At 38.1% G+C, this 15188-nt stretch overlaps 1 protein-coding gene across 1 annotated transcript in view; it reads right to left on the bottom strand.

Moving 5' to 3' along the window:
- HERC2 (HECT and RLD domain containing E3 ubiquitin protein ligase 2) overlaps positions 1-15188 on the bottom strand; it is a 230619-nt gene that overhangs the window by 165442 nt on the left and 49989 nt on the right. Inside the window, exons 13-17 of the mRNA XM_060153132.1 lie at positions 13166-13323; positions 12963-13076; positions 11137-11388; positions 6876-7069; positions 1335-1535 (exon numbers count right to left, since the gene is read on the bottom strand). Of these exons, the coding sequence (XP_060009115.1) occupies positions 1335-1535; positions 6876-7069; positions 11137-11388; positions 12963-13076; positions 13166-13323 (919 nt within the window). The remainder of the gene's footprint in view (positions 1-1334; positions 1536-6875; positions 7070-11136; positions 11389-12962; positions 13077-13165; positions 13324-15188) is intronic.

The following is a 15188-nucleotide window of genomic DNA, read 5'->3' on the forward strand; positions in this document are numbered from 1 at the left end:
ACCCCTATATTTTTCAGGAAGAGAAGTACTGATTAACTTAACACTGTGGAATTAACAAATATTTAATTTTTTTGTAACATGATTAATGTCCAGAAATCAAAATTTCAAAACTTAGGAACAATTAAAGGGATTTGAAAGGAAAAAACTTTTTTAGAAATTTGTTCAAAAGATAATAAAATGATGAACAAACTTACGCCAAGACTGAATTCAAATACATTAGTAATCACAATAATTGTAAAAGATTAAATCCACATAGTGAATAAAGACTCTCAAGTTGTATTCTTTTTAAGAACTGAGCTTTATGAGTCAATTTTTTAAAAGACACAACTAAAACAAAGACCTCGACAGACAGAACAAAGCAGTGGAAAAACAGATGGCATGAGGCAAATATGGACCAAATGAAATAGAGCCTAGAACATGTACAGGGTCTTTCTCCACAGCACCGACCAGAGCAGCAATGTCACTAGGAGACCATGGGAAGCAACAAAAAACTGGGCGGATCCATGACTAGGATACTACACCACAGATGCCCTGCTAAATGAGTTCCTACAGAAGACTTCTGGCGAAGGGAGATACTCTCCAAATTTCTGCTAATTCCATTTTGCAACTAAACATTACATTCAGTTCTGTGCTTTCTGGAAGCCAAGACAAAAAAGTGGAGGGAACAGAAGGGGTACATGATGGGTCACACAGCAACCCTCACATTATAAAGGGGGAAAATTACTTTGGTGAGAAAAACTGTTCTCTTAACATTAAGTCACAGGGTTTTATGACAAAGAAAAACACGACGATCAAAGATTTTAGCTACAGTTCTACTTGGAAAAAAAATTTTTGTAGCTTTTCTTCTTCTGACATTTAAACTTAACCTTCCCCCCTGAGGAAGCGGAGGTACCCGTGGAGGACACAGAGCTTCCTGAATGGGGCTCCCCTCTCAGTCCAGAGGAGAGGCTGGCGACCACCTCCAGCTGATCTCCCAGTCACCTACCGTCTCACCCAGTCACCTACCGTCTCACCCAGTCACCTCTCCACACACAGCAACAGGAAATTCAAGACCGACTCCCTGATGAATGCCAACAAGCTGAATTTAGCAGTAATAACGCAGTCCATATATGCTCTTACCTGCATGCAGATACTGACTTCCAGGGTAAGCACAAAATAACTAGACTGAATTTTTTAAGCCTCATACACATTACACTCCATCATAATCTGACTTTAAAACACTTTAAAATTTTCATTAGCAGTTTATTCAACAGGCTAAACCCCATACCCTTTAATATGCATAAACATCATTACAAACGCATAAGACACTTACAAAATGAGGGAAAGGAAAATACCTGAAGTCGCAGAAGATTCAGTGTTGCCACAGCCATACACTCTTTCTCTTGGGGTGGGGGCCAGTCAGCAGTGCCATCCATCCCCTCACTCACTTGCCGTAGTAGGAGGTCTAACTGCTCAAAAGTCATTGAGCAGATGTCCACCACAAAAGGGACACGGAGGCCAATGGACCACTCAGAACAAGATGACCAAGCAAAACTCTATGGAAGAAACACAAGAACCTAAAATGAATCTACACATTCACCGATCAGCCTGTTCCACACGAGAGATTCACCATTATGAATGACGAAGGTGCCCTAAGTTACTACTCATTCATCCCTCTGATTGTCCCAAATGCACAAGCACCTTCAGTTATCTAACTCACATGCTAACAGTTTCCAATTTTCTCTCATTTCACTACCCCATCTCATTTGCCACAAATAAACAGGTAAAGTTTTTCAAAAATCTTTTCACTACCAAAATTAAGCAACTCAATCAGCTAAAATTAAACACTAAAAGCTATTCAACTAACCCCCAAAAAAGTCAGGAAACAATAAAGAAACAAAAAGGTGAGAGCAAACAAAAAACAAATAAACAATGGTAGACATTAAATTTAAATGGGTCTGAACATAAAAACAAACAGAGATCATCAGGATGTAGGAAAACAGAAACTAACTATACAGTATCTACAAGAAATCTACCTTAAATATAAAGATAAAATTGGCTTAGTAAAGGGATGGAAAGTGGCTTATTAATATCAGACAAAGTAGACTTCAGAGGAAGGAAATTACCAGGACTAAAGAGGGACATTATATAATGATAAAAGGCTCAATTCACAAAGAAGACAGAACAATAATGAATGTATATGCCCCTAACAACAGAACCATAAAACACATGAAAGTAAAATCTGAGAGAAATGAAAGAGTAACAGATAAATCCACAAATGTAGTTGAAGATATCAAAACTACCCTCCTAATAACAGACAGAACAAGCAGACAGAAAATTAGTAAGGATTTAAAAGAAATGAACAAAACCATCAATGAACGAGATAAAAATGACACTTATAAAAACACTTCACCCAAAGAGTTAAAATGCACAAAATTTTCAAGGATGCAAGGAACATTCACCATGATAAACCATATTTAAGACATAAAATAATTTTAACTATTTAAAAGAACTGAAATCATATAGAGTATGATCTCATAACATAATAAAATTAAGCTGAAAACCAAGAACAGAAACTAGAGATCAATAAGAATAAATCAGATGTATATAACTGGAAAAATCTCCAAGCACTTAGAAATTAAACAACAGGTTTCTACATTCCAATTAAAGTAGTAAAATACTGATTCTAAGTAGCCTGCAAAGAGTTATGTAGTATACAGTAATTCCTAGAGCAACCACAAAAATAAAAACCTATAAAAAGAAATAGTCAAATTCAAAATAAATAAAGGTAAATGAAATACTAAAATAAATGTTCATTTATCCCCCAAAAAAACAAAAGAAGCAAAATACAGGAACAAATAATAGAAAACAGACAAAAGCCAAACAATAAAATGGAAGACCTTTATCTATACATGTCAATTACAGTAAATGTAAATGATCTAAATACACCAATTAAAAGACAGATTGACAACAATAAAAAAAATGCAACTATACATAGCATCCAAGAAGTTCACTATACAGATAATGAGACAGGTGGGTTAAAAGTTAAAGATATAAATTTAACAAAACATGGACAGGACTTGTATGCTGAAAACACTGATAAATGAAATCAAGAAGATGCAAATAAATGTTTAGACATAACATTTTAATAGATTAGAAGACTCAATGTAGCAAAGATGTCAATTCTCCACAAACTGATAACAGGTTGAACACAATCCCTACCAAAATCTAAGCAAGATATTTTTGCAAATGTAGACAAGATTATTCTAAATTTTAATGGAAAGGCAAAGGGACTAAAATATAGACTTCTTAAATTTTTTTCAAATACATGGAAAAGTTATAGTACTCAAACACTAATTAAATGAAAATAAAACTGGAGTACCTACATTAAAATCAGACAAGAGACTTCAGAGCAAGGAAAAGCAGGGATAAAGTGGGAACACTGAACAACAATTAAAGGGTCAATTCACCAAGACAACCAAACAATCCAAAATGCGTATGCATCAAACAAAAGAGTTTCAAAATACGTAAGACAAAAATTGATAAACCCATCCTAAAATTCATGTGGAATCTCAAGGCACCCCAAATAACAAAAGGAATATTGAAAAGGAATAACGAAGTTGGAAAAAAGACTCAATTCCTAATTCAAAACTCACTACAAAGCTACAGTAATCAAAACGGTGTGGGTCTGGCATAAAGACACACTTACAGACCAACGGAATAGAATAGAGTCCATAAATAAACCCTTGCCTATATGGTCAAATGATTTTGACAAGTGCCAAGACCATTCAATAGGGAAAGAACAATGTTTTCTATAAACGGTGCTGGGAAAACTGCAAAAGAATCTATTTGATCCTTATCTTACACCATATATGACAATAAAGTCAAAATGGATCAGAGACCTAAATATTAGACCTAAAATTATGAAGCTATTAGAAAAAAAGACTGGAAAACCTACATGACCATGGATTTCTCAGATATGTATGACACCAAAAGCACAGACAACAGAAGAAAAACTAAAACTTTTGTGCATAAAAGAACACTATCAACAGAATAAAAAGAAAACCACAGAATGGGGAAAAAACAGTTGTAAATCATATACCTGATAAGGGATTAATACCCACAATATAACAAGAACTGTTACAACTCAAAAAAAAAAAATCTAATTCAAAAATGGGCAAAGAACTTGAATACATTTCTCCAAAAAAGACACACAAGCACATGAAAAGATACTCAACATCTTTCCCATTTGGGAAGTGCAAATCAAAACCACAATGTGATACCACTTCATACCCACTGGGATGGCCTTAAAAAAAACAAGAAAAAGGAAAATAACCAGTGTTGACAAGGATGTGGAAAAATTGAAACCCTTGTGTGTATCTGGTGGGAATGTAAAAATCATGCAGCTGTTGTGGAAAAACAGTAAGGCAGTTCCACAAAGATTTAAACAGAGTTATCATAATGATCCAGCAATTCCAATCCTAGATATATACTGAAAAAAACCGAAAGCAGGGACTCAAACAGATACTTCTACACTAATATTCCTAGCTGTATTATTCACAATAGCCAAGAGATAAACAACCCATGTGTCCACTGAAGGAGGAATGGATGAACAAAATGTGGGAGTTACATATTTTTATTATTAAGCCTTAAAAAAAATTCTGATACATGCTACAACATGAATCAATGTTGAAAATATTATGCTAAGTGAAATAAGCCAGACACAAATGGTCAAATATTATGTGATTCCACTTATATGAGATACCTTGAATAGACAAATTCATAGAGACAGAAAGTAAATTTCAGGTCACCAGGGGCTAGGGGAGGAGAAATGGAGAGTTACTGTTTAATGGGTACAGAGTTTCTGTTTGAGATGATGAAAAGGTTCTGGAGATGGATAGTAGTGATGGTAACACAATGCTGTGAATATACTTAACATCACTGTATGTTTTACCCTAATTTTTTTAATGATCAAAAGCATTAAAAAAAAAAAACTGACAGAACCAAAAAGAGAAATGGACAAATCCACAATTATTCTTGGAGATACCAACACCACCCTCCCCAAAGGAAGACAGAACAAACAGACAGAAAATCAGCAAGGATCTAGAAAAACTGAATAATACCATCAATGAACTAGATCTAATTGACATTTATAGAACACTTCACCCAATAATGGCAAAATATATCAACAGCAAAATACTCTTTTTAAGCACACATGCAGAACATTCACTAAGAGAACACAGCCTGAGATATAAAACAAACCTCATTCTGAGATATAAAACAAACCTCAAATCTATAAGAATTGAAATCATATAGAGTTTATTCTCTAACCACAATGGAATTAAACTAGAAACCAGTAACAAAAAGATAACAGAATGATCTCCAAACACTTTGAAACTAAACAACACACTTAATCCATAGGTCAAAGAGCAATCCACAAAGGAAATCAGAAAATATTTTGAACTGAACAAAAATGAAAATAATCAAGATTTGTGGGTGCAATTAAAGCACTGCTTAGAGGAAAATTTATAGCATCAAGCACTTATCTATTACAAAAGAAGAAATGTCTAAAGTCAACAACCTAAGCTTCCTCTTGAAGAAACTAAGAAAACAGTAAAGTGATGCCAAGCAAGCTGAAGAATGAAAAAAGGGACAAGAGGAGAAACCAATGAAATTGAAAGCAAAAGAACAAGGGGAAAATTAATGAAACCAAAAGCTAGTTCTTTGAAAAGAGAAACAAAATGGATAAACATCTAGCAAAACTGGCAAAGAGAAAAGACTCAAATTACCCATATCAGGAATGAAAGAAGGGATATCACTGCAGACCCAAAGACTTCAAAAGGTCAATAAGAGAACACTAATAAGGAAAACTTTATACATAAAAACTGGGTAACTTAGATGAAATTGAACAATACCTTGAGTGCCACAAACCAGGAACACTCACCCAAGAGGAAACACTCTGAATAATTCTATATTAAAGAAATTGAATTTGTGGTTAAAAATCTTTTGAGAAAGAAATCCCCAGGCTCCTATGGATTCATAGAAAAGCATTTAAAGAAGAAATGACACTAATTCTACACAACTCATTCCAGAAAATAGAAGAGGATGGAACACTTGCCTACACTTTTTATGAGGCCAGTTTTATCCGGATAAAAAGTCAGACAAGAAAGCACTAAAAAAACCACAAACTAGTATCTCTGAAGAGTCCTGACAGAAAAATCCTCAACAATGTATTAAGCAAATCAAATCCCACAATATAAAAAAAGAATAATACACCATGACCAGGTGGGGATTATCTCAAAAATACAAGGTTTGGTCAATATTTGAAAATCAGTCAATGTATTCCACTATATAAGCAGACTAAAGAAGGAAAACGTGATCATATCATGTGAGAATAAAAAGCATCTGACAAAGTTTAACATCACTCAGGATTTTAAAAAAAGAAAAACTTGAAAAAAGTAGGAGTTAAAGGAAACGTCCTTAATTTAATAAGGCATCTACCAAAAACAAACAAACAAAAAAACATACAGCTAACATCACAGTTAATGGTGAAAGACTGAATGCCTTCCCCCTACAATCAGGAACAAGACAAGGATGCACCCCCTCCCTGCTCTTACTCAACATCATATTGGAAGTCCTGGCCAGTGCAATAAGGCAAGGAAAAGAAAGAAAAGGCATACATATTGTAAAATAAAACTGTCTCTATGTCCAGACAACAGAACTGTTTCTGAAGAAAACCGCAAGGAATCACAGCGAAGCTCCTAGAACTAATAAATGAGTTTAGTACAACTACAGGATGTAAGGACTAAACACACAAGTCAATGGTACTTCTACATACTAGCAATGAACACTGGGAAACCAAAATTCTACAAAATGCCAAGCCATCTACTCAGTACCTGGGCAGGTCCGCAGGCAATCCCAACTATGTGTTTGGTATCCAGTCCTGGCAGCGCAGCAGGTTCTGGCTTGGTCACACGCAAGGTGTCAAAGTGCTGGCACTGGTCATTGCTCCCCCAGCTGTGGACCTCACTGTCCTCAGTCAGGGCCAGGCAGTGGGTGGAGCCTGCAGCTACATCAATCACCTTCTTCCCTGGGAGGAAAGAGGGATGCAGATACAGGTTCACGCCTATGACTTCTGTTGCAATAAAGATATTTACTTTAGGCCACTCAGGTCAGAAGGCATTTAATGTCAACTTCTAAAGAATAATTCATTGCTTTAATATTATTCACAATTCATCTGCCTTGTGTACATTACTAAAACCCCTGTTGTGTTTTACTAGCTACAACTTATTAAGCCCTACAGCCTGCAAATAAAATAATTCTAGGGTATGAAAAGGATCTGTTCATTTTTCTCATCCATTCAGATTTTCATTCAGAAAAAGACAAGTGTACTTTTAATTAACTACTAGATCATATTCTCCTGTCCCAATGTATAACCAAGTGCACTCTTTTTAAAAAAGACTCTTGTGTTTTTAGAGCAGTTTTAGGCTCACAGTAAAACTGAGGAGAAGGCAGAGATTTCCCATATACTCCCTACCCCAACAGATGTTTAGCCTCCCATTATTAATTTTTTTACACATGGCTGTCCAGTTGTTCCAACATCATTTGTTGAAATGACGATCTTTGCTCCATTGTATTGCCTTTGCTCCTCTGGTCAAAGATCAGTTAAGTACATTTATGTGGATCTATTTCTGAGCTCTCTCTTCTGTTCCAATGATCTATTAGTTCATACTTTAGCCAATACCATACTGTCCTGATCACTGTAGCTTTACAGTTAAGTCTTGAAGTTGGGCAGTATCAGTCTTCCCACTCATTCTTCTCCTTTAATATTGTGTTGGTTATTCTGGGTCTTTCACCTCTCCACACAAACATTAGACTCAGTTTTTTGATATCCATAAAATAAATTGCTGGGATTTTGATTGGGATTGCATTGAATCTATTGATCAAGTTGGAAAGAACTGACATCTTGGCAATATTCAGTATTCCTATCAATGAACATAGAATATCTTTCCATTTATAAAGTTCTTTGATTTCATTCATCAGTTTTGTAGTTTTCCTCATATAGATCTCACACATATTTTGTTAGACTTATACCTATGTATTTCATTCTTTGGATGCTAATCCAAATGGTATTGTGTATTTAATTTCAATTCCATTTTTTTGCTGCTTGTATATAAGAAAACAATTAACTTTGGCATATTAACCATCTTGCAACCATCTTGCAACCTTGTTAGTTCCAGGAGGGTTTTTGGGTCAATTCTTTCAAATTTTCCACATAAACAATCATGTCATTTGTGAACAAAGACAGTTTTATTTCTTCCTTCTCAATCTGTATAGCTTTTATTTCCTTTTCTTGTCTTACTGTATTAGCTAAAATTTCCAGTATAATTTTGAAAAGAAATGGTGAGACGGGACATCCTTTCCTTGTATCTGATCTTAGTGGAAAGGCTTTGAGTTTCTCACCATTAAGTATGACATTAGCTGTAGGATTTTTATAGATTGTCTTTATCAAGTTGAGGAAGTCTCCTTTATTCCTAGTTTACTGAAAGTTTTTTTTAATCATGAATGGGTGCTGGATTTTGTCAAAAGCTTTGTCTGCACCTATTGATATGATCATGTGATTTTTCTTCTTTCATCTGTCAATTTGATGGATTACATTAACTGATTTTTTTTAACATTGAACCAGCCTTTCATAGTGTCTGAGTGTGTGTGTGTCTGTGTGTGTCTGTGTGTGTCTGTGTGTGTCTGTGTGTGCATATGCATTTTCTTTATATGCCATCCATCAACGGACAATTTGGTTGTATCCATGTCTTAGCTATTGTGAATAATGCTGCAATGAACATGGGGATGCAGATAATTTTTCAAGTTAGTGTTTTTGATACCCAGAATTGGAATGTCTGGATCACATGGTATTTCTATTTTTATTTTTTGAGGACCCTCCATACTGTCTTCCAGAGTGGCTCCACCAATTTACAGTCCCACCAACAGTGCACAAAGGTTCCCTTTTCTCTACATCCTTGCCAACTCTTGTTATTTCTTGTCTTTTTGATAACAGACATTCTAAGAGGTATGAGGTGATATCTCACTGTTTTTAAATGTATTTCACTGATGATTAGTGATGCTGAACATCTTTTCATGTACCTGTTGGCCATCGTTATGTCTTCTTTGGAAAAAATGACTATTCAGATCCTCTGCCCATTTTTTAATCAGATCATTTGGGTTTTTTTGCTGTTGAGTTGTACGAGTTCTTTATATATTTTGGATATTAACTCCTTATCAAATATATGACCTACAAATATTTCCTCCCATTTCATATGTTGTCTTTTCATTTCTCTGATGGCTTCCTTTGCTGTACAAAAAGATTACTGATTTTAGATCTTTCTTCTTTTCTAATATATACATTCGATGTTATAAATTTCTGTCTAAGCTTTCACTGCATCCCACAAATCTTGAAAAGCTGTATTTCCATTTTCATTTAGTTCAAAATATTTTAAAATTTCTCTTGTGATTTCTTCTTTGACCTATGTGTTATTTGGAAGTATACTGTTTTATCTCTATGTATTTTGGGATTTTCCAGCTAATTTTCTGTTATTGATTTCTAGTCATTTCCTTTGTGGTCTGAGAGGAGACACTGTTTGACTTCTCTTCTTTTAAATTTGTTAAGGCGTGTTTTATGGCCCAGGCTGGGTCTATCTTGGTGAAAGTCAAAATACACTCTTCAGTGAGAAAGTTTTCTAAAACAAAATCTATTTCTCTCCAAAGTTAAATGATGTAAGTGTAAAATATATTTTTTCTATTTAAATAGTGTTAGCAAAGTACTGTATTTTTGCTTATTATTAAATCTAACATGACCAACACAAGGGGTGTTTTCAGACATGTCAACATAAAAAATAATTCAGCTGAAAGAACTCTACTACAGTAAGAGAAACAATTCTATCCAAAGAGCCTATTTTAAGAACTACCAAATGACTGTATGTATCAACAGTCACTTAAATACTCTCACAGTACACTAACTCTGTATCTAATTAATGTTGCTGAGGAAGTTGACTTCCTCCACTAAATGAAAGGAATATAAACAAGAAGGCAAATAAAATTCAAATACATCTCCATAATAAACAACCAATTGTATTACTCTGTAACTTATCTCAGATGCTTAGAAAATAATAAACACCAGAGGAGCACACAAAACTTCTAATCACCAAAGTGTTAACATGCTTTAAACTAAAAATGCTGGGGAAAGGAACCCGCAAGTCCCAATTAAAAGGCTCACTTCCAAACTCCCCTGACAAAAAAGCAAAAACATAAAGGAGAATCCAGCGCAGCAATCCAACAAACTTCATCCCTTGTGTCAAATGCAGCCCAAGGTCCATTTCTGTGAATAAAGGTGTATCGGAACACAGGCGCATTTGTTTTCATATTGTCTATGGCTGCTTTGGGGCTACAACAGCAGGACTGAGTAGTTAGGAGAGACAGCACAAGGCCCTCAAACCTAAAATTACACATAGAATCTGGTCCATTAAAAAATAGCCTGCCCACCCCCTGTAGTGTAGAGATAAAGCACTACAGGCCCCACCTGGTACACTTATCACCAACCTCTCCCATACTTTACAAGGCACCTGTAAAGCACACCTACACGCCTTGGCTCCCATTCCTCCCAGCTGCTGAGAATGCATGCTGGACACCCTTGAAACCAAACAAGAAGATTCATCCATAAAGGATAAGTTCAAACAAGACCACTCCAGGCTGACCCAACCCGATCTCCCTCTGTGCTCCCATAACACCACGCATATCCATAGCAAGCAGACGACCTCACCAAACGGAAGTTAATCTCACTGAGGCCAGCTGAATGAGTAATGAATGGGTACTTGCCACAAAAAAGAACTCTCCAATAAAAAAAAACCAAACAAAAAAAAGAACTCTCCAACACCGGTAAAATTTAAAAGTTTCAAATTAAATTTGATGAAAATAATTCTAGGTCACTTTTTAATACAGACAAACCACTTTCCACTTATTATCTATACCTATCAAAATGTGGATAAAAGCTTCTAATGATGAGTCATTCACAGATGTCAGATAAAGAAAAATACCTGCAAACTTTAAAAGATTACTAAAGACAACTGCCTCAGATGGTTTTAAAAGTTTACATTTTGCACTCACCTTGCAATCCTTCCAAGAGTTTGGGATAACGAACATGTTCCTCTGTTCCATGCCCAAGTCTCTGGTTGTCACCTTTCCCCCATGAATAAACCTGGCCGTCTTTTGTCAAGGCAACAGAAAACTGACTTCCACATCGGACTTTGACAACATCCAAGTCTTGAAGCTTCTCAATCAGCTTTGGTGTTTTGCAGCCGTCACTACCACCTCTGCCCAATTTCCCATAGTCACCATCTCCCCAAGACCACACCTGACCTAAAAAATACAAGTTATTTGAGTAAAAATAACTGTACATCTAAAGAAAACTTCTAAATGTCTGCAAATAATCAATATAGCCAATAACACACAAAAATCTAGACCACTAATGTATATAGCTGACACTACACAGGTGGTTACTGACCAAATGAAATCTAGTTTCTATTCAGGTTGATAGAGAAGTAATTAAGAAATGGAAAGCTGAGTTTTCTTCTTGTTTTAACTGAATGAATAATAAAATCCTAACCCTTGCTAGTTTGGGCTCAATGATACTGCTTCCACTAATTACTAAACACAGAGCGAAAGCTCCACTGCTTCCATAAAACACAGCAACTGGGCCCATGGCCCACTGCACACCACTCTTGTTGTGTTGACCACAAGCCAAACGTACGATTGTATTTATTCCCAGTAACAGTTGTTAGCGTAATTTAATTAAATATTACATAAGGGGATAAAATTAAGTTGCTCTCTGTGGGAGAGCAAGGCTGAGAGGCTCCCAGCTAATCCTGACAGACCCCACGATTCGAAGGACAAACCCCCACAATACTGAAAGACAAATACAGTTTAAAAAATCAACATCAAGGGCTTCCCTGGTGGCACAATGCAGGGGACACGGGGTTTGATCTCTGGTCCGGGAAGATCCCACATGCCACGGAGCAACTAAGCCCGTGTACCACAACTACTGAGCCTGCGCTCTAGAGCCCGCGAGCCATAACTACTGAGCCCGCGTGCCTAGAGCCTGTGCTCCGCAACAAGAGAAGCCACCACAATGAGAAGCCCCCATGGCGCAACTAGAGAGAGCCTGTGCGCAGCAACAAAGACCCAACGCGGCCAAAAATAAATATAAATAAAATAAATTTATAAAAAAAGAAATCAACATCGGGAATTCCTGGCAGTCCAGTGCTTAGGACTCCACCCTCTCACTGCTGAGGGCCCGGGTTCAATCCCTGGTGGGGGAACTAAAATTCCACAAGCCGTGCAGTGCTGGGTGGGGGGGGAGGGGGAGGAATCAACATCAAACTTGATAAATGTATCCTCAAAAAGTGTCAAATGAGTACAATCGCAGTAATGAACACAAATATAAAACTGAAATTAAAAACAAGTATCATACTGTGAATACACAAAGACTAAGCAGGATTTACCACAGGGAATCAAGGGTGGCTGAACATTAGGAAATATAATCACAATAATCAGAAACGACTTAAAACGTCAATTATTCCATTTATTTTCATTTCTCTGTTAAAAAGTAAAATGCCCAACCAGGAAGGATGGTAGCTCTCTGGCCCTGGGTAACAGAAGTTACAAGTCCCATAACTTCTCTACCTCTCCTGAAGACACTGAGGTGCACACTTAAAGACTCCAGGGACTTCCCTGGCGGTCCAGTGGTTAGGACTCTGCGCTTCAACTGCAGGAGACCCAGGTTCAACCCCTAGTCAGGGAACTATGATCCCACAAGGCGTGTGGCACAGCCCAAAAAAAAAAAAAAGAAAAGAAAGACTCCAAAGCTCATTCCCTCTAGGAGAGCGGCCCTCCTCATCCTGAGAGCCTGTCCAGGGCAGCAGTGCCCCACATACCATTCTCCGTCACAGCCAGCGTTTGAGCATCACCACTCCCACATGCCACGTCAATGACCTTCAGCCCTTTGAGCCCAGCTACCAGCATCGGAATGGCCTCGTCTTCACTGGAGCCTTCAGAAAGATAGGACCACTGTTACTGCAAGTCCCTCAGAAGAGGCAGCCTCATGCTGCATGCTCCAGCTGACTCAGAGCAGACATACCGTGGCCCAGTCGCCCATAGTTCCCCCGGCCCCAGGTGTACAGCTCGCCCTCGGCAGTGATGGCCGCGCTGTATGTGCTCCCACACGCAATGTGCACCACATGCTTCCCGGCCTGCTTTCCTGAGAAGGCAGAGATCACCTTAGGCTCCTCAAGAGGCCTGTGGAGAGAAGAGGAACAAACGTGAATGGCCTTCTGAGACCTTCCTATTAGTGACACTACTGGGAATAAACTATCAGAGCGTCAAAAGACACTTTCACCTTTCAGGTGCCTTATGAAATAATTAAGAAATACAGAATTCAAACACATACCACCTCCATGATTCTTTGTTAAGTGGGCACCTAATGCCAAGCATGGCATCCAGCAGACTATCACAACAGTGTCTGTTAAAGACAAAGGTGATCAGGTCCATGGCAGCTGTGGTCACAGTGGTCTGAATGGTGGCCTATCCACAGACAGCACTCAGCAACAGGGAAAGATGAAGCTCACCGACAGAGCCAGAAACAAAATACTACCAAGTGGCAGAGGGCAGGTCAGTGGCCACCAGGAGCTGGAAGTGGGGAGCAGGGGTTGGCTGCAAAAGGGTCCAAAGAAAGGGGGAGGGGGATAGGAGTGGGTAATGGAACTGCTCCGTGCCTCATTTATGGTGGCTCCCAGCTGCAGGCATTTGTGAAGCTCAACAGACTGTGTAAGGGAAGCTGATGAATTTGTAAATCTCCTTACACATGGTTGAAATTTATACGTATTTGTTAAACAAATGAGAAGAAATGATGCAGCAAGGTTTACTAATCGCACTGCAATCTATATTTTACAAATGAAAAGTCAGAAACAGCAAGGATGAACTGGGCAGAAGAGTCTCCTTAGTTGATTCTTCACCTTCAAAATTAGCAAAATGCCCGATGCTTATAATCTAAAATATGTCTGATGTGATTGGTAACACCCACTCTAGCCTCTCCAAAGACATAGTTTGCTCACTTTGTGACCCACTTTTCTGCAAAATAAACACACACAGAGGCAGGGGCACACACGGGAAGGGGGACAATGACTCTACTCTGGTACCACTTCCCCCTTCTTCCATTCAGCTCAAGTCTCAACACCCCCACCCCACACACCAAAGTTCCTCTGCAACTCCTGCCCTTCGTACTGGTCTCCTTTCCTTCCCTCAACTCCTCGAGTAATGGACAAGTTAGTCAACCTAGCACTTAACTTCAACTGAGTATTATTTTATTACAACATATTTTATGCATACTAATTATATATAACATAAAAAAAGTAAAAAGACTAATGCCTCCATCCTGTAGCTCAACCCTTTCAAATCCTGTGTGCTCCATGCTAATCCTGCCCCCCTGCTAACCTGAGAGTAACAATTCTAAGTTCTGTACTTATCACTCCTTTTTTTCACTATCATTTTACCACATTTGTCTGAGTCCCCTACAACACTGTCCAGTCTGGAATATCAAGTCTGCTGAATGCTAACACCCAGTATGCATGACTCTTTCTTCACGGTTTGGGATCCTTCCTGGTGGATGTCCACCTCCACCCCAGTAAGAACGGGGCAGTCTCCTCTCGACTGCTGCTGCCCACTCCCTACTCACGGCTCTGACCACTTTGAAATGGGGCTGCATCTTCAATTTCAGCCTAAGGCTCCACTCACAACGGCAACATACAAAAGGGCTCCTCTGATTCTGAGGCAGCCATCAGAACTCTTTCTTTTCACAAGCCTGCATTGAGAACAACCATTCTGTTTTATTTCTTGGTCTCTTACGATAATCGAAAGCTTCCGCAAAATAAGGTATTAGGAAACTCTTGATTTTATTAGCTGGGAAAACGACAGTATGGCTCAAGGAAATGAGGACCTCATCTGACAGAGATGTGTGGAGACTGTAAATGAAGGAAGAGCGTGGGATTTGGTTTAGGAAACCCCACGGTGAGGGTGCGGCGTGGGCAGCTAACAACAGGAGTAGCAAAAGCTGGGGGAGAGGAACACGAAGGCCAGCTGCCATCACTCCCTGTGCTGGGGGGACG

The sequence above is a fragment of the Lagenorhynchus albirostris genome, chromosome 6 (assembly GCF_949774975.1).
Source record: "Lagenorhynchus albirostris chromosome 6, mLagAlb1.1, whole genome shotgun sequence".
Lineage (NCBI taxonomy): Eukaryota > Metazoa > Chordata > Mammalia > Artiodactyla > Delphinidae > Lagenorhynchus > Lagenorhynchus albirostris.